This window comes from Nicotiana attenuata, unplaced genomic scaffold (assembly GCF_001879085.1).
Source record: "Nicotiana attenuata strain UT unplaced genomic scaffold, NIATTr2, whole genome shotgun sequence".
NCBI classification, from domain to species: Eukaryota; Viridiplantae; Streptophyta; class Magnoliopsida; order Solanales; family Solanaceae; genus Nicotiana; species Nicotiana attenuata.
The window spans coordinates 39,426-59,993 of record NW_017671030.1 but is presented as its reverse complement, the minus strand read 5'-3'; the positions used below and the strand labels follow the sequence as shown (position 1 = coordinate 59,993).

The 20,568-nt window shown below is 39.2% G+C and overlaps 1 protein-coding gene across 1 annotated transcript; it reads left to right on the top strand.

Annotated features, from left to right (window-relative positions):
* Positions 1-10,164: 10,164 nt before the first annotated feature.
* LOC109205378 (purine permease 1-like) lies at positions 10,165-12,656 on the top strand. Its single transcript, XM_019368089.1, has 2 exons — positions 10,165-11,015; positions 12,043-12,656. Exons 1-2 carry the CDS (start codon positions 10,305-10,307, stop codon positions 12,394-12,396), a joined length of 1,065 nt encoding a protein of 354 aa, XP_019223634.1. The 5' UTR covers positions 10,165-10,304; the 3' UTR covers positions 12,397-12,656.
* The last annotated feature ends 7,912 nt before the right edge of the window (positions 12,657-20,568 follow it).

Sequence of the window (20,568 nt, the reverse complement as noted above, 5' to 3'; positions counted from 1 at the left end):
GGCACAACCTTGTGTCACCGGGAAGTTGGTAAAGATACCTTTCTTGGCAGAAATTCTTTGACCCCTTCTGAAAAGTTTCTGACGGTTGATTAGACGCACATCTCTCCGCATGCAATGCTCCGAACACGCGTCATCCCACGATTCAGCAGCACTTTTGCCGGTTATCGAGGTAATTATGGCCACAATTTTAGTTTCCTATTCCTTTACTTATACGCATCAACCTTCTCTTTTTACACATTATAATTTTCCAAATTATCTCAAACTCTCTTTACTCAACTCATACTTGTTTTCCACTTCCTCTATTCTTTTTCAGAGAAAAAACCCTTATTCTCTTCTGATACCAATGACCTCCTCTTCCAAAAATTCCAGTGCTTCAAAAAACAAAGAAAGTGCTGATGATGCTACTCCTCCCATGGTGAGTACCATCATTCCCAGAAAGCTTATTACAACTAAGCACTTTGAAGAGAAGTACCTTTATATTAACTCCCAAACATGGGTTGTTGGCGTGTACTCTTCCTCCATTCGTCCTTATAGCACCCCTGCTGTGAAGGAAGATTGTGGTTGCCAAGATTTAAACATCATCGCTCCTGACCTGGCGGAGCAAGTAACCTTCTACAAGAAGAGTTTACTTATGTTTATACGTATCCCTTTGCTTTGGGACTATTTTCATTGAGCGGGGAGCTTGATTCCGTTATCTTGGTGTTTTGCCTTCGTTACCAAGTCTGATTGGCACAGGTGATCCCTTCTCTGTGGCGGACGGTAGCATGCCTTCGGCGGCTATGCCAGGAGATGGGGGAAGAGCTTTCCTTGGCTCGGCTGATGAACCTTTATTCCCCCAAGATTTTTTGTGGGGGAATGATAAACTTCAACAAAAGTGGTCACCATACTTTGCTCACTACCGTGACCTTGATGTCAGCCTTCAGGCCGCTAGATTGAGCGGGATAACCTTTCGTCCAAGGTTGGCTGCCTTAAAGAAGAACTTCAGCACTGAGCGGCTTCCCTCATTGTTGAAAAAATATACTCTATGTATAGCATGAGGAGAAAAACCTTGGAGAGGCCAAAGCGGGAGTCATTCAGTTTGATGCCAAAATCGCTAAGGCCCGTGAGCTGGAGTCAACTGCTCAAAGGGGTCTCCCGATCCAACCTGATGCCACAGACTCTTCAAGTTCTGGTTTCGAATTCTCGGGAACTGAAGAAGAAATGAAAGGTGATGATGTTGAAGGCCAAGATGGCGAAGGCCAATATATTGAGCCGGCGACGGACCCGCTTACTTCTCCTAGGGGTGCAAATGTTTCTCCTCCTCTAGATTCCGAGGATGCAGTAGCTTAGCCTTTTGCTTTTTTTTTTCACTTTATCTTTTCCATATTTTTGTACTTGGCATGTTTGCTGTATATAAATGTATTTTTTCGTTTAGGTATTGCGCAAGTTTTTCTCTTTGCATACTTTCCGTTTAAGTATCGCGCAATTTTTCCTCTTTGCGTCGAATTATGCAAAGCTTCGGGTGTATTTTTCCCCGATAGCATTTGGATTCCAGGCATAAGTTCTTCCAAAATCAACTGTTTACCATGAGGGTTTCATTAGAGAGGGCACTCTTATGTTTACGGTGCTCTTGAAGAGAACGTCTCTTGTTCATTAAGGCACTAACATTTGAAGTACTTGTTTAACTTTCAAATGATAAAATTAATTCATCGATAGGACAAGAAACAAGATAAAAATAAAAGGACTTTATTTTATTCCTTCCATTTTCAAAATTACATAAGCATTCGTCGTGCTAAAAAGAAATTGCCATTACTTGTGGCTAACTTGTATAACTTGTTTCTACGGGACTGGCTGTGCAGTCCCCAGTCCCGATGATATAACTTTGTTTCCGGATTTCATAGTCCCGGTTGATGTGGCAGTCATTATTGTTGTGTTCTCATATCATTCCCCCCGATGTTCGAATGCGAATTTAAATACTAGAAGTCTTGCTCCTTTGTAGACTCCACTAGATAATGGTTAGATAATCTTTATTTCGATAGCAAGCTTAACTTCCCCTTGGGAGCTTTTGCTATCGAGCCAAAAATTATCTAACAATCCCCCATTGGCTTGCACTCATGAACGATTGAGTAACCTTTGGCCCGAAAGAAAATTTTACTTCCCGGTAGGAACTTTGCTACCGAGCAAAAGACTATCTAACCGCTCCGTAGTGGCTCGTGGCTTGCTTGCCTTGTCATTTAAAGGTCTTACTTCTACTGACGAAGCTTCCTTCGTATTATGATTTCCGTTGCTTCCTCGTTAAAAACCTTGCTAGAAAATCTAATTGGGACAAAAACTGGACGAAGGAAAAAAGAGTGCAGCACATACTTTCAGTATAGGTGATGGTCGTCAACAATAGTACCTTTTGAGGTGTGCCACATTCCAGTTGCTCGGCAACTTAACTCCGTCTTGATCGTCCAATACGTATGACCCTTTCCCGATGATAGTTGAAACCTGGTAGGGGCCTTCCCATGTTGGACCCAATTTCCCAGCGTTGAGCTCCCGGGTGTTTTGAGTTACTTTCCTTAAAACCAAGTCTCCTACTTTGATATAACAGAAGTTGTCTCTTCAATTATAATATATTTCCATTCTCTATTTTTGGCCCGCCATCTTTATAGGCGCCAAGTCCCTGCATTCGTCGAGTAGCTCTAATTTGACCAATATTGTTTCATTGTTTGTTTCTTCGTCTGCCCGAAAATATCTCAAGGTAGGCTCCCTACTTCCACCGGGATCAAATCTTTTACACCGTACGCAAGAGAGAAAGGAGTCTCCCTCCTGCTTGATTTGGCCGTTGTTTGATACGCCCACAATCTCTTTTTGAGATTTTGGATAATCACCTTGTCTGTTGATTCTGCTTGAGCGTTTGCACTCGGATGACAAGGTGATGATGTGATCCTTTTGATTTTCAGGTCTTCAAGGAATTTTGTGACCTTTGTGCCTATAAATTGTGACCCGTTGTCATAGGCTATCTCTTTTGGTATCCCAAATCTGCAAATTATGTTCTCCCACAATAAATCTACCACTTTGCGCTCGCCGATTTTCTGGTAAGGACATGCTTCAACCCACTTAGAAAAATAGTCAGTTAAAATCAAAAAAAATCTTACCTTACCGGGGGCTAGCAGCAGCGGACCGATTATATCCATTCCCCACTTCATGAATGGCTAGGGCAACAGAACCGAGTGCAGTAGCTCTTCCAGGTTGATGTACCAACGGTGCATGGCGTTGACACTTATCGCATTTCTGAACGTAAGTCTTAGCGTCCTGTTCCATACGGGGTCAATAGTATCCCGCCCTAATTAATTTTAACATTAAGGAATCTACGCCTGAGTGATTTCTGCAGATCCCTTCATGGACTTCTCGCATGACATAATTAGCTTAGGAAGCTTCCAAACATCGAGCCAACGAGCCTTAGAAGGATCTTCGATACAATTGACCTCCCTTGAAGCTGTATCGAGCTGCCTTAGTACGCATCGCCCGAGATGCCTTGGGATCTTCAGGCAATTTTTCGTGCTCGAGATAGTCTATGATCTCATTTCTCCAGTCCCAGATCAAATTGGTCGCGTTTACTTCGTAATAGCTATCTGCGTCCAACACCGAATGCATAATCTATATGACCGTACCAGAGTTCGATCCCTTCATTTCTGTGGATGATCCCAGATTGGCTAGTGTGTCTGCCTCTGCATTTTTTTCTCTCAGGATGTGGGTAATTGGCCATTCCCTGAACCGTTCGAGCAAAGCCTGGACTTTCACTACATATTGTTACATGCGTTCCTCTTTGGCTTCGAAGATCCCGTATACCTGATTTACTACCAATTGTGAGTCTGCCTTTGATTTCTATGACCTCAGAGTCCAGTCCTTGGTCTAGCTCGAGTCCTGCAATCAAAGCTTCATACTCTGCTTCATTGTTAGTCAGAGGAACATTTCTTATGGCCTGTCTTAGGGTTTCCCCCGAGGGCGTGATTAGTACTACACCGAGCCCGAAACCTTTCACATTGGAAGCTCCGTCTGAGAATAAAGTCCAAACTCCCAATGTCAATCCTAACACCATCACTGCTTTTTTGGTAGCCAAAGGCAACAGTCCCAGACTGAAATCGACCATAAAGTTGGCCAAAACTAGTGACTTAATCGCAGCCCTAAGTTTATATTCTACGTCAAATTCACTTATTTTGACTGCCCACTTGGCCAGCCTACCAGAAAGTTCAGGTTTATGAAGTATATTCCGCAGGGAAAAGGTGGTCGCTACGGCTATCAGATGACATTGGAAATAAGACCTAAGTTTTCGAGCGACGACTACGGGAGCTAAGGCCAATTTTTCCAGATGTAGGTAGCGAGTTTCTACTCCCGTTAGAATTTTGCTAACATAATTGATAGGAGATTGGGTACCTTCGCCCGCACGGACTAAAACTGCATTTAGCGCTACCTCCAAAATCGCTAAGTAGATCAACGACTGTTACCTTCTCCGGTTTCGACAGTAATGGAGGACTCAAAAAATATCTTTTCAAATCCTTCAAAGCTTGCGGACATTCCGAAGTCCATTCAAAGCTGTTCTTCTTTTTTAGGAGTGAAAAGAAGTGATGGCATTTTTTCGAAGACCGAGAAATGAACTTGCTTAAAGCGGCAAGTCTTCCTGTCAACCTTTGAACCTCTTTTACGTTTTCCAACTGGTCAAGGATATCTTCGATGGCTTTAATTTTATTGGGATTGACTTCCATCCCTCTTTGCGACACCAGGAATCCCAAGAACTTATTGGGGCTGACTCCAAATGCACACTTCTTGGGGTTAAGCTTCATGTTGTGCTTTCTTAGGATGTCAAATGTTTCTTGCAGGTGCTTAAGATGATCACCTGCGTTCAGAGACTTAACCAACATATCATCTATGTAAACTTTCATGGTTTTCCCTATTTGTTTCTCGAACGTTTTATTTAAGAGCCGTTGATAAGTGGCTCCAGTGTTCTTTAGCCCGAAAGGCATCACATTATAGCAATATGTGCCGAAATTCATTATGAACAAAGTTTTTTCCTAATCCTCCGGGTTCATCTTGATTTGGTTGTACCTGGAGTAAGCATCGAGGAAACTCATTAACTCGTGCCCGGCCTTCACATCAATTATTTGATCAATTGGCAATGGGAACGAGTCTTTCGGGCATGCCTTATTTAAATACTTATAGTCCACGCACATGCGAAATTTGTTTTTCTTCTTTCGAACCACTACTACGTTAGCTAACCAGTCAGGATACTTTACCTCACGGATTGAACCAATATCAAGCAAAAAAGTTACCTCTTCTTTGACGAATTTGTTTCTGACCTCGACAATAGGACGTGTTTTCTGCCTTACCAGAGGGATGTTAGGATCTAGGCTTAATTTGTGCACAGACATTTCTGGTGGGATACCTATCATATCCGCATGCGACCATGCAAAACAATCAATATTAAATTTAAGAAATTCAATAAATCTAGACCTGAGCTCGGGGTTTAGTTCTATCCCCAAGTGGAACTTCCTCTCTAAGAACTTTTTGAACAACGCAACTTGCTCAAGTTCTTCCGCTGCAGACTTTGTTGCGTCCGTTTCTTCTGGTACCTGGAAATATCTTGGTACCTGATAGGATTCCGACTCCTCCTCCCCCTGGTTGGCTTCGCTCGGCTCGAGAGCAGGTGTCGGTTCCTGTAATTTCTATCCTACATACTTCTTCCCTTTGCTACCGGAAACTGAGATTGCGTTCATATCCTTGCTGCCGCTTGGTCACCTCTTATTTGTTTAATTTCCTCTGGAGTGGGGAATTTCAGTAATTGATGATATGTTGATGGTACTGCCTTCATCTCGTGCAACCACGGTCTCCCCAGGATAATATTATAGACCATATCACCGTCTACTAACTCGATGAGGGTCGTCTTCATCACTCCCTCGGCATTCGTGGGCAGCATGATTCTCCTCAGGTTGTCACACTTGCCATATTGAACCCGGCAATGAGTTTTGTGGCCGGAATTATACTTTCGATCAACTTAGCTTGCTCCAGCACTCTTCACTGGATAATATTGGCCGAAATTCGTGGGTCCACCAAAACACGTCCAGTTTTAAAATTTAAGACATTTAAAGATATTACCAAGGCATCGTTGTACGGAAACAATAGTCCATCTGCGTCTTCCTCCGTGAAAGTAATGTCGTCCTCAGCGACATCCCGGAGTCTGTTATTGTGGGTTACTGATACCTTCGTCTTCTTTGTCGCTGGAAAAGTCACACCATTAATCTCGTTTCCCCCAAAATCATGTTGATAGTCAAACGTGGAGGATCTTCTCCTGTTTTTGAAGGTTTCGCGTTGTCACGATTACGATCGCGATTATGGCCGTAATTGTTTTTAGCCCGATCACTCAAGAAATCTCTGAGATGGATATTTTTCAGCAATGTCGCCACCTCCTCCCGCAAATGCCGGTAGTCCCCAGTCCGGTGACCATTGGTCCCATGGTATTGGCACCACAAATTAAGATCTCTCTAACAGGGATCGAATCTCATTGGTTTCGGGAACCGTACTTCCTTAATGTTCCTCATAGCCGACACCAGCTCCACTATGCTAACGTTAAAGTTATATTCGGAGAGCCTGAGGTAGGAGGAATCTCGAGAATATGATATTTCCTTGTCATGGAATGACCTGTTATTCCAGCCGTGATCAACTCTCTTATCGGTAGCGAATCTATCTGTTGATCGAAAACCTCTGCCACGTCCTTCGTCCCGTTCATAGGGCAAAAACTGACCCCTTGAAGACTGTCGATCTGTGTCGAAATCTTCCTTTGATTTATACTTATTTTTCTCCCAGTCCCAACCCTTGGTTGATGCCGAGAAACTGAGCTGATCATCCTCAATTCTTATCTTCGACTCGTACCAGTTGTGAAAATCCACCCATGTTGTTGCCTTGAACTCGAGCAAACTTTCTTTCAATTTCCGCATCAAAACTTCTCGGGTTCAGCCTTTTAGTAAATGCTTCACCTGCCCATTCGTCTGGTACGACCAGGAGCATCATTCTTTCTTACTGGAATCTGGTCACGAACTCCCGCAACAATTCGGACTCTCCTTGTGCAATCCTGGATATGTCGGCCTTTCGGACCTGTACCTTTGTGGCCCCGGCGTAGGCCTTGATAAAAGAATCTGCGAGCATATCAAAGGAATCTATTGAATGCTCGGGTAATAGAGAATACCATGTCAGGACTCCCTTTGTGAGGATCTCCCCGAATTTCTTCAGTAAGACTGACTCAATTTCGTACGGAGCTAAATCGTTTCCTTTCAGCGCTATTGTATAGGTGGTGATGTGCTCCTACGGGTCCGAAGTCCTATCATACTTCAGCACGTCTGGCATTTTGAACCGCTTCGGGATCAGATGTGGTGCCGAGCTTGGTTTGAACGACAATTAGGTATACTTCTTTGAGTCCGACCCTTTTAACTCTGGTGGCGCGCCCAAATTTGATCCATTTGGGCGTTTCTTTCCCTCATAAACCACATGAGTTTGGTTTTAAAGGGACCATTCTCATTGTTGTTACCAGATCCGCGATCGTTCCCCCCGGCCCGGTCAAAGCCGAATTCGCCCCTCGGGGTGTTGTTGTCGACCCTCTGCATTGTTTGATTTGCGGGAGCACTGGGAGGAACCGGACCTTGTCCATTCACGTTGTTGGAAGCACCCGACAACGCATGCCTCAACTCCGTCATGACCTTATCTTGTCGTGAGAGATGAACCATAATATCCTTTTGTTGCTCCCTTAGGATCCGTTTCAGCGATGTGCTCTTCTTCAACATCATAAGGAGTAGCCTCTCGAACGTGAAGCGAATACTGCCCGCCATGGACCGGCGTAGCCTCATCCCCCTCGTTGCGGGTATCACTGATAGAATCTTCGTGCTAAGGTTGATATCCTTGGGCCTCAACATTGTGTGCGATGTTGACATTGTTATCTGCCATTTACTATAATTTTTGCGAAGAACAAAAAATCAAATAGGTTAGTAATAGATGCAAGGATCAACTCAAATACACAATTGTCTATGCCCCACGGAGGGTGCCAAACTGTTTGCCCATAAAACGGTACAGTTGAATTTATACGTGGTTTACAGACAAGTGAATCGATTTGATCCCAAAATGATAAATGAATTGAACAAGAATGTAAAACTTAGCACTGAAATTGAGATAAGATAGCATAAATCCTAGTTCCGGGAGCAGAGCTTCCAGAGCAGTAGTAACAATATCAATAAGTAAGAAGATAAAATATTATTGAGCTTTGAACAGAATATAGTATGTGCTTGTCAGAAACTTCCGAAGTTATAAAAATTTGTCAGAAACACTAGTTGTGCTTGTCACAAATTCCGAAGTTATACAAATGTTATACACTTTTTCGGCTACCAAATATAAATAGTTTCTGGCGCGGGCTAAAAGTGATAATACCCATTATTTTTCAACTGAGTCAATCACTAATATTTATCGAAAAAATTATTTTTTCAAGAAACCGACCGATTCAGTTGGTTTTCCATTTGAATAAAATAGAAAAATATATTCAATTTTTGTCATTTTCTTGGTCAACTCATTTTAAAAAACTGGCCGAATTATCGATCGACACAATCAGTAATTCGATTTTAAAGGATAATCAATCGACTCGATCGGTTATTTTCGTGAAAAAATAAAGTTGAAAAGTATAAATAAGAAATACAAAAGTGTTAGACCAATAAGCATCAATGAAATAGTGATAGAATAGTATCTCACCACGGTACAAACCTTGGTTTGATTCCCGGATGGTGCATTTAATAATTGCGTGAAAAACCGGCCGAATTCATTTGTTAATTTTTAAAAAATTTAATCTTTTCACTACATCGATCGGTTTTTACCGACCAATTCGGTCAGTTTTGACGCCGTCCAGAGTTTTTCCGACCCACCATTTTTGGTCGATAATCCTTTAAAACCCATCGTGTTCGGTCGGTTTTTTTCAGTCGGAAAAAAACGTTTTTAGTAGTGATCATTTTTTTACTATTCAAATCGCTTAATTCTTTTCTCGAAGTTAAGCCAAACACCTTAACTCTTTATATTAGATAAGAATATTCCCTTCGTTAAAAGAAAGAAATAGAAGCACTTCTAATTTTCCAAAAAATTGTCTAACAAGACAGCTAACTAGACCATGACACACTAAACAAAAAATTTAATTTAGACTTAATTCGAAAAAAAAAAATCTCAAGTTTTAAATCAAACTTCCTTTTCTTTTCCTTGCTAGAGTCACTTGTTGATTTATTTGAAAAATGAACAATTCGTTTAAGCAAGTGGACTACTCTATTCATTAGTGCTGAAAGGAGAAATTTATTCTAGCAAAGCGCCGAAGTGAGTATTGTTTTTCAATATCTCTTCCGTCGTAATTGTCCTCATAAATATGTGCAGCTGTTCTTGACCTATAAGAGAAGATTTTTAATTGCTGACATATATGGGTGGCCTGTTTCAACTTTCAACTATCAAAATCCTTAGTTAAATCTGCCCTCCTTATTGTTTATTAAACAGATTTAACTAATAAAACCCACGTTTCTCCAAGCAACTCATTGCACACTTCCAAGAATGAAATGTCAAAATATATGGGAAATGCATCGTCATTCTTTGGGATTTTTATGTTATTAATCTGTTAGAAAGGAAAATTCCAAGATTATTATTATCTAGTTGTAGTTGTTGATTTAATCCTTATCACCTTCTCACTGTAAGGGACAAGAAGAGGGTATTTTTATCTATACAATATTTGTAGTAGTTGATTTATACCATGTCATCTTCTCAGAGTAAGGAGAAAAAGGGCATACAATAGAAATAGTACTTAGACGATTAGCTGGGCCCTCAAGCACTCCAATTACTTTGATTATATACACATTCACTTAAACAGAAAAAAGAAAGAATTGATTACATGTATCAACATGGATAATAATGATTATTCAACAAGACGTAATTGTTGTTGTTGGTTTATAACATTACATGATTAAGCCTGAATATATGGCACAGCTATACAGTATAGATATTTAGCTAGTATACAACTGTGCATTATATTTTTCACTATAGTACAATTCAAGAGTGACCTCCTTACAGTAGGCGCCACTCCAAGTTGTGAAACCAATTGTCGCAATGGACTAAGATTTTTGTCAACTATAAATAGGAGGCTTCTATGCTCAACTCAAGCACATCTCTTCACTGCAAGAGGGTCCAAAAATCTCTGTCTTTGGAGAAAAACCATTCAGCGGCAACCTGAGCTGCAGAACTCCAACCTAGCTAGTATATCCAAATCTCTTGAGAAAAAAAATATGGAAGACAAAGGACTAAGCACCAATATGAGGAGAATCCTCCTGCTGATTAACTGTTTAATACTCGCTGTTGGTGTTTGTGGTGGTCCTCTAATGATGCGTCTATATTATGTCGGGGGAGGTTCAAGAATATGGTTTAGCAGTTGGTTACAAACTGGTGGATGGCCACTAACCCTTATACCTCTTGCCATCTTATATTTTTATCGTCGAAAGTCTGAGGGTGCTGATGCCAAGCTTTGCTTAATAACACCCCAGATTTTCATTGCATCATGTGTCCTTGGCGTTGGCACTGGTATTGATGATTTTCTCTATTCGTGGGGCGGGTCAAAGCTACCCGTATCAACCTCTTCACTTCTTCTTGCTGCTCAACTTGGCTTCACAGCAGTAGGTGCTTTTTTCATAGTGAAGCTGAAGTTCACACCCTACTCTATTAATGCAGTGATTCTACTAACAGTTGGTGCTGTTTTATTGGGTATTCGATCTAATGGTGATAAGCCAGCGGGTGTGACAAGTAAAGCCTATGTTATTGGTTTTATAATGACACTTCTGGCAGCAGCTTTCTATGGAGTCATTTTGCCTAGTATTGAGTTGATTTACATGAAGGCAAAACAAGCTATTACTGCTACGTTGGTATTGGAGATCCAGATGGTCATGTGTTTTGCTGCTACTGCTTTTTGCACGATCGGAATGATCGCCAATAAGGACTTTCAGGTATCTTTTTAACGCACCCCTTTCCGTCCCCATACTTATCCATTCTTAATAGAGTGACAATGTTTTCTTTATTAGTTCGTTATAAAGAATGATCTTTCTTAGTTTAAAAATAAATTAATTTAAACTTCTCATTTTTCTGTTAATATATTAATGATAAGCGCTCTTATAGTCGTATAAATTATGGCATATTTAAGACTATAATTAAAAAGTATTTATTGCTTTTTTAAATTACGCATCATGTATTATAAAATATAACAGAGAGTAGAGTAACATTTTTCTTTAAACTTGCCCGTTTTGTTTGCCATCTCTAAATTCTCTCCCTTTTAATTTGTTTTGAGGCATGCATATTAACATAGTGCTCTTTTATGGTATTCTTAGATCCTGTGATTCCCTCAAATCTATCAACTACTTCCTCAGTGATATATTGGGGTTCACCAACTCAATATGTTTTTTTTATGAATTTCTTTGGCAGTGTTTTTCCTTTTCCTTTTCTTTATTCTTAATTATCTTATTTCCAATAAAGTTTTCTAACGCTAATGACAAGAGAGAGAACAGAAGCTTGTGGGTCGCGAGTTGACTTTAATGAAGGAACTTAATATTGCTCACCCAATTTTATTCATATCTCACTTAGAGGGATGGAGACTCTTTTGTCATGGAATACATTTCTCTAAGTTGGAAAATATCAATATCATAGGTTTGGGCTGAGTGAGACCTTTTTTTCGTACTTGTATTAAATTTGCTTTTGTCAGAAGTAGATAAAAATAATGAATCTTAGATACTACTGCTTTTTTTATTTTTGTATTTATTTTAGAGATTCTCTTATAAGATCAGCGACTAATATAATTTTTATGTTTTAAAAATAAAATTTACATATTTGAATTCTATATCTAATGTAAATAAGAACCTCTTTGACTCCCCAAATATTGATATTTCCTACATAAGTTGGAACAAAGGAATACTATTTTTATTATAGGCTTAGAGATTTTCTATAAAGATCAAGGATTAAAATATTGACTAAAATTTGCAGGCAATATCAAGGGAGGCAAAACAATTTAACCTCGGAGAAGCTAGATATTATACAGTGGTAACATGGACTGCCGTTCTTTGGCAATGTTTCTTTGTGGGCGCTGTTGGAGTTATCTATTGTTCTTCTGCTTTGATGTCAGGGGTTATAATAGCAGTTTTACTCCCTGTTACTGAGGTATTGGCTATAGTTTTCTTTAGTGAAAAGTTTTCAGGTGAAAAGGGCGTTTCTCTTTTCCTCTCTCTTTGGGGTTTCGTCTCATACTTCTATGGAGAATTCAGACAAATGAAGAAGCAGAAGAATAAGAATAAAAGTTCAGAAACTGAGATGACAACAACGGAAATCGAATCTGTTTGAATTGTTACATGTATTAGATGCAATAATCATGGCATATAATTTGATATTGCTTTATTTAGTGTCTGGTTTCTATGTATTATGCATCTTGAATAGCTACTCGTGCAATAATTTAATACACTCCTTGTATTATTCTATGAGTTAAGTTATATATACTATCGTTAGTGAAGAATATTTACATCATCATGTCACTTTATCTGTTGTATGGAATAATAATGCATGAATTATGTAATGAAAGGTTTTGTTGTCACCCTTTAGTTGTATGATTTTTGTTTGAGATTTCTCATGCCACCACTATGATTTGGTATCAACTACTTAGCCATGGACAACCCTACTGATTAGCTAACGAGCTCATATACTTGGTTCTGTAAGACTATCAGTAGTCTTTTTCATGGAGCATGCAACTGTAAATCGCAGACAAATAGTTAATCAATAATTTTAGGACTGCTCCTGTGTTATTGCAGAATACTGAACTAACTATTACAACGCGATCTTGAAAAATAATTCAGCTGATTATTCGAATTTGTAGCCACAGTGACAACCAACTTTTCTTGTAACGTGAAAATTACTTCACATGCAGAATTCAGTTTATAGTCCCAAACATCTTTTCCGGTAATAGAGACGTAGAGTTGACCCACATATGAATCTGATGATCAGGAAAAATTAGACTTTCCTTAGCAAATGTATCGAGTCCAGCTTTTATGCTAACCATTAACACATGTATGGAGACACATGTGGTAGACCAAAACTTTAAAGATGAACACGACCATCATCTTCTCCCTAGATCTATCATGTCAAATTATCAAAAAAGTAAAACTAGATGTTGAAATATACATGAATCCATGAGAACAGATAGAAACTTGTCGTCTTGTACGTTACTGGTCTTCTAAACTAAGACGTAAGTCGTTATCTTCTTTCCAATGATAGAATACTAGAAAGAAAACTCTATGTTTAATTTGGGGACCATAATCCTAATTATAGTTTCACATAATTTATGTATTTCTAATTTAACCCATTATTAAATTAGAAATTACATTCGGGTATCTACACATAAGATCCTATGTTTTATGAGTGTGTCTTTTGAGCCCAATTAACTTTAAGACTTAGTAGATCACTTTAATTTTGGCCAATACCTTATAATGGTAACGATCAACATACAATTATGCTTAATGCAATATATGTGAAAGTCCATAAAAAAATTCAAAAAATCTCCCACTTGGATTACACACATATACATATATATAACCTTATAATTGTATGTCACCTTATAAGCTCAAAATATTAGCTGTCATAATCCGAAGTACCTCAAAACAATTTCATTCAGCAGTCATGCCAATATTGGATCAAGTCGACTTTTGTTATATTTATCGTAGCTAAACCTTCCGTGATCATGAATACTAACACAACCAAATGACATAGATCAAGTATGAATGTGTAGAATAAAAATTATATGTAATGTGATCCAAGCATGCCTATTCCCAATTGGTCAAACTGAAAAATAAGTCAGAGTAAAAAATAAACAGAATACTTTATTTCTGCAGAAATAACTCCAAGTATCCTTAAACTGAAATCATAAACTGAAACCCTAAACTGTAACTTAAGTTGTATCTATAAAGAATATTTAAGAGGTTATAAATTCCCACTAAAACTGAGTATCCTTAAATGACATGACATCATATGAGCAGTATGCTCATGAAGACCTTAGGTAGTAGTTGCTTAGTAAGTGGATCCACAACCATGGAGTTTATACTAATATGTTCTATAGACACCTATCCACTTCGACTCTTTCTTTAACATCTAGGAATTTTATGTCAATGTACTTTGACTTTATCAAACTTCTATTGGTATTGGAATACACGACTGTTATTTTATAGTCACAAAATAAATGAAATAATTTTTCAATTTCATCCAAAATTCGTAGCGAAGTGACAAAATCTTATCGTCATATTCCATAATCAGATTCCTCATATTACTCTATAAACTCAACTATGAGGGTAAAACGAACTATGAGTGTTTATTTAATACTCTTCCTGATATAACTCATCAACCAACTATATACTATATTGGTATCTAGTAAAGTCGATATCTGAATAGCTGATTATCTTTGACTTTTTAGACTTTCGTTGTGTGAGTGTAAACAATGTATGCATGTTCTCTGTGATATTTTGAACCTTTCGGCTGCTTTATAAAGATAAATATGCGGCCAAATGCACATGCAAGTATACGTGATCGTCAAGTAATAAAGTGACTAGAAGTCTGATGTCGAACCTACGAGGACTTGTGATTAACTATTAACTAAATTAGACTATCCTAACTATCTAAACAAGAATTAAAACTAGAAGTATTTGATTCTAAACTAATTATAATAAATAAAAACAAATAATGAACTTTGAACAGAGGAAGAGCAGATTTTTATGTTATCAATATGATGAAAACGATCTAGGGTTATGGGCTATCTAACATTCCTATTGTATTCTTCAATTGAATTGACTAACTAATTTATCTGGTTTATTGGTTGACAGGGTTAATATTGCTCATAAGAATCTGTCGAGTTCTTACTCGCCTATTCAAGCTAACCTAACGCCTATATGTCTATGGAATTAGAACTAACAAGAACGCATTTATAATTCCTGTAAATCAACCAAGCAAGGCAATTAGGTATATGTCTATCCTAACCGCGAATCCGTTCTCCGATGCCCAGGTTCAAGAACTTGCTCCACTCAATCCTATGTGCAATCTAGAATTCCCAATTTCGAGTTCTATTCTAGATTCGTAGATAGTATTAAATTGGTGATCAAGCAGTTAAATAACTAAGTGCAGGATTGAAGAAATAAACTAATACGATAAATCAAGAAATCAAAATCAATATTCGAATAACAATAGTCATGAAAGAACCACAACCCTAGAATGTGAAGTTTAGCTCCACATAGACATGGTAGCAAAACAACAAATCATACAAAGAAACATAAAAGTTAGTAAGCTTGGTAGGAGAAAAGATGAAACCCGACCTCCACGGCGGCTCTGTGCTCTCCCTAGGTCAAAAGTCTCTCAAAAGTCCTCAAAATAGCGTTTTTATATGTATTTATACCAAGTGGGGTCAGGCCTAGACGAAACACCTTTTCCTGCGCAAAATAGGACTCTGGATCTGTAAAATTTGTACAGGCGCGCCGCACTCTGCGCCGCACTATGCGGTGTGCTTGTGGGGAAGTTCAGAGAGCTGATTCTGACAGACTGCAGGAGAATTTCAAAGGCGCGGCGCATGCTGCACCGCACTGTGCGGCTCGGTAGTGAGAATTTGCGAAAATACAAAACATGAAAGTTGTATCCCTTTCAAATAGCTTTCCAACGATATATTATGGAGCCCAAAAGGAGTTCTGAGCGAAAAATTATGTGCATTTTACTAGAAAATGCACCGTATGCCCGCTCGATTCTTCTTTTCGTTCTTAACTATCATCCGTTGATCCCCGAACACGATCCCGACTTAATTCCTTGGGCTTTTGCTCAGACTTCAAAGCTCCAAATCACTTGAATTCATTCCATAACGCCTACATAGATCGGAATCATTCCTACGAGACATAAAACACATATTTAGTGCAAAACACTAGCGATTAAAGCTCAAACTCAATTAAAGTACAGTAAATTAGAGTGTAATAAGCGACTAAAATACGCAATTATAGCCTATCATCAACACCCCACACTTAAACCATTTCTCGTCCTGGAGCAATCGAACTACACTTTATATAGACACGACCTTTTAAAACAATTCTCCTAACTCATCACACCAAGAATATTTAAAATAGACTAAGCACAAGAGTGTAACATCTTCACCTCAAGATTGGACTCACAAGTACCGCGCATTATTCGCAACTCACCCACTTACTCTAACATAGAGGTCACTGAAATTACCTTTCCTTCATGAATCAAGTGCCCTCACACAACAAAAGAGAGTAGTTCCACACAATAAAATTTAAGAACACTTAGGAACTCAAGATAGAAAGAATTCACTCACTCTTAGAAATAACATTCATATGCCACAGTCTAGGATCAAGTAGAACTTTATTTGGTTGTAATGTAGGCTGTGGGACGGGTAGGATACATTTAGATATAAGAGTGACTACACCTTACTAAGCACTTTAATACATACAATTTAACATCTAAACCCCATACTTATGTCAAACCATAACTCCACCTTCACATCAATATATATTAACTCCCCACTTCTTTAAGCACAATTACATCAAAAAGTCACCACTATCAAAGAATATTTTTCACAACAATACAACTATTATTTTTTTTTCAATTCAAGTTGCTCTTAATTTTTTTTCAAAACAGTGCACCTTTCTCCTTATTTCATTAGTTCCACTCAAAAGCCAAACCAACCACCCCATACTTTAACTTTTACAAAGTTCATAGCAATTCAAGTACTCAAGAGAGGTGAAAAGGTTCAAATAGGTGGTTAATTCAAACAAATGGGTAAGGCTTGTAATGTGGTTGCCAAAGACACAGGATTATAGGCTCAAAGGGGTTAACTATGATACATAATAATTAGGCGGGTAAAATATATATATGGCTCAACAAAGAAACGCCTATATCACTTCCAAGACTGAACAAAACTACTATTTCACTTTGCAAACACACGGGGCAAGTTCTAGACATCAAATGCAATGCATAGAATAACACAAAACCTTACACACACATGGCACATAACTCACTTAGGATTGGACTCATCAAGACACTCTAGTCAAAGAAGTTAAGCAAAGTTAAGATCATACAATTTAAGGTACTTATACAAAAGTCAAAAACTGAGAATAACCGTCACAACTAAAGTACTCACTATTCTCAAGGCATAACAAAGTCAAGAGATATTTCTTCAATTCATAACATAGCACAAGGTTTCCTACTTCTAAAAAAATAAAACTAACTACACCCTGTTTAAACAAAACCCTTGAAAAAGAACCACAGCACAAAGAAAAACTAAGCGGGAATTACTACACTACCTACAAAGAAAATCTTTTTGTCCTTTTTCTTTAGACTTAAATCCCTCAAGAAAACTGTCTAGGAGATCCATCGTCGGGAAAAGTCCAATTATATATATATATTTCCTTTTTTTTAACAAAAATGCTACACTAAGAACGAGTACTACAATTAAGCTAAAATAGCACCGAAACTCACCCAAACAATCTCCTAACCCCACACTTAAAATTGTTCAATGTCCTCAATGCGCACTATAATTAACAAGAGGGTAAAAGGGACTCCTTGGTAGGCCAAAGGACGAAGCAATAGCGGCTCACGAGGTACTCAGACTTCCCCCAGGCATCGTCCTTTGTGTGGCACCGCACACTTAGTTCTCACCATCTAACTCGCTTTTGCACTCTTCTAATGACTGTGCTTCCTATTCTTATAATATTACAAAACAAAAATAAATACTACAACAATAATAAGAAAAAATAAAACTAAAAGAAAACAGTAAAGATGGGTTGCCTCCAAATCAGCGCCTGATTTAACGTCGCGTCACGACTCAACACATTTTTAAGCATCGGCCATGTCCACCGAGGTCTTGTGACGTGCAATGTCACCACCCCAATTATGTTTTATTCTCTAGCCATGTACCAAGAAAGTACTGCCTTTGTCTTTTCCTTATGGCATGACTGAGCTCGTGTTCGTCTCAGTCTCTGATTAGTGAGTTCAGTTGCTTGCTGGGCGGTAGAGTCGCTAGACTGACGACTGAGTGCCTTTCTGAATTGGAAGAGCAGGAAGCGGAACTAGAAGAATTTTCATTAGAGATAGAAAGATTTCTTGATGATAACATCACTACACTTGGAGTCGGACTTATTCTTTCGATAACTATTTTTTGTGCTTATAAAGCTGGGATAGTTTTAGAAGGATCGCGCAGTTCCGCAGCTCCATGACGCCTCACACTTACCACAACAAAAGGACCTGCCCAACGAGACTTAAGCTTTCCGAGGAAAAGCTTCAACCTCGAATTGAACAAGAGAACTTCCTGACCCGGCTCAAACTCTCGATGTTGGATGTGCTTGTCATGCCACCTCTTAGTCTTTTCTTTATATAATTTGGCATTTTCATATGCGTGCAATCGAAAATCATCAATCTCGTTGAATTGCAGCATCCTCTTCTCACCAGCTAAGTCCATATCCATATTCAGTTTTTTAATTGCCCAATAGGCTTTGTGTTCAAGCTCGACGTGCAAGTGGCACGCCTTCCCATAAACTAATTTATACGGAGAAGTACCTATGGGAGTCTTGTATGTAGTTCGATATACCCATAATGCGTCGTCTAGCTTTCTAGCCCAGTCATTTCTATTTCCACTTACTGTTTTTTCCAGATTCTGCTTTACCTCTCTATTTGAAAATTCCACTTGACCACTTCTTGGGGGTGATAGGCAGTGGAAACCTTGTGCTTAACTCCATACTTTGCAAGAACATTATTCAACAATTTGTTGTAGAAGGGAGTTCCTCCGTCGCTTATCAACACTCTTGGAGTCCCAAAGCGTGTGAAGATGCGCTTCTTTACAAAGCTTACCACAACCTTTGCATCATTAGTAGGAAGAGCAATGTCCTCCACCCACTTAGAAACATAGTCGACCGCCACCAAGATGTACCTGTGACCATTAGAGTATGGGAGCGGTTCCATGAAATCAATCCCCTAAATGTCAAAAAGCTCCACTACCAGAATATTTTGCAGAGGCATCTCGTGCTTCTTCATGATTGTTCCGGTTCTTTGGCATATGTCATACTTTTTAACAAAGGCATATGCATCCTTAAACAATTTGGCCAATAGAAACCTGATTGTAGCACTTTTTGGGCTATTCTATCCCCACCGTGATGACCTCCGTATGGCGAATGTGACGACCTGGCCGGTCATCTTAAGAATTAACGCCCCGATCCCCCATTAACTGCTTCCCCTAAGTTCATTTCTGCTATTTTGGTTTGCCGGGACGTTCGGTGTTGAGTTTCGGAGAGTTTTGGGACACTTAGTCCCTAAACAAGAGCTTAAGTGTGGAAAAATGGTCCGTAGTCGGAACAGTGTGAAGACAACCTCGGAATGGAAATCCGATGGTCCCGTTAGCTCCGTGGGGTGATTTCGGGGTTGGGAGCGTGTTCGGAATGTATTTTGGAAGTCCGTAGCTCATTTAGGCTTAAAATGCCGAAGTTTGAATTTTTGAAGTTTCCGGTTCGATAGTGAATTTTTGATCCGAGGGCCGGATGGAATTCCGAAAGTTGCAGTAGCTCAGTCATGTCATTTGGGATATGTGTGCAAAGTTTCAGGTCATTCGGACGTGTTTTGGTTAGGTTTTTGATCGAAAGCGTATTTGGAAGAAATTTGAAGTTCTTAGGCTTGAATCATTGATTAAATCGGGTTTTCGGTGTTGTTTTAGGTGTTTTAAGGATTTGTACAAGTTTGAATAAGGTATTAGGTGGTATTGGTGTTTTTGGTTGAGGTCCCGGGGGCCTCGGGATGGTTTCGGATGAGCGACGGAAGAATTTTGGAAGTTGAGAGGTAGAAGTTCTGCTGCTTCTGGTATCTTTTCGCTTCTGCGGCTTGGGAACCGCAGGAGCGGAGCCGCAGAGGCGGCCTTGGTCACCGCAGAAGCGAGTAGGGGCATCCTCCTCAGGAACCGCAGAAGCGGGCCCGCTTCTGCGAGATGGGAACCGCAGAAGCGGAAGGTCGGATTTTTAAAGAGACCGCAGAAGTGGCTTGGATTCCGCATAAGCGGGACCGCAGAAGAGGTCCCTTGTCCGCAGAAGCGGTAATCCCTGTTCAGAAATAAGAAATTCGAGGGTTGAGTTCAAAAGATAGATAAATCAATTGAGAGCTCGGGAGAGGGCGATTCTTGGAGGGTTTTGAAGAGAAGATCATTGGGTAACGTTTTCTTAATCCTATTTAGTTGTATCCCATCAATATCTAGTTAAATCCATCATTAGAATTCGAATTTAGGATCAAAAATTGGATAGTTTGGGGAAAACTTCTTAGACCTAACTTTTGGATTTTGAGTGGGTATTTGACCTCCGATTTGGGAGATTTTTATATGGTTAGACTCGTGAGAGTACGAGGGTTCTGAAAATGTGAAAATTATTCGATTCCGAGACGTTGGCCTGAGGGGCATTTTGGTCATTTTACCTATTTTCGCGCCTTAGCTTTAAATTTAATAGTGGA

What these genes read in the sequence shown, in the direction of transcription:
- LOC109205378 (XM_019368089.1), top strand. Translation starts at nt 10,305, where the DNA reads ATGGAAGACAAAGGACTAAGCACCAATATGAGGAGAATCCTCCTGCTG. An exon ending in TCGCCAATAAGGACTTTCAG is followed by an intron (nt 11,016 to 12,042) that starts GTATCTTTTTAA and finishes TAAAATTTGCAG; the next exon opens with GCAATATCAAGGGAGGCAAA.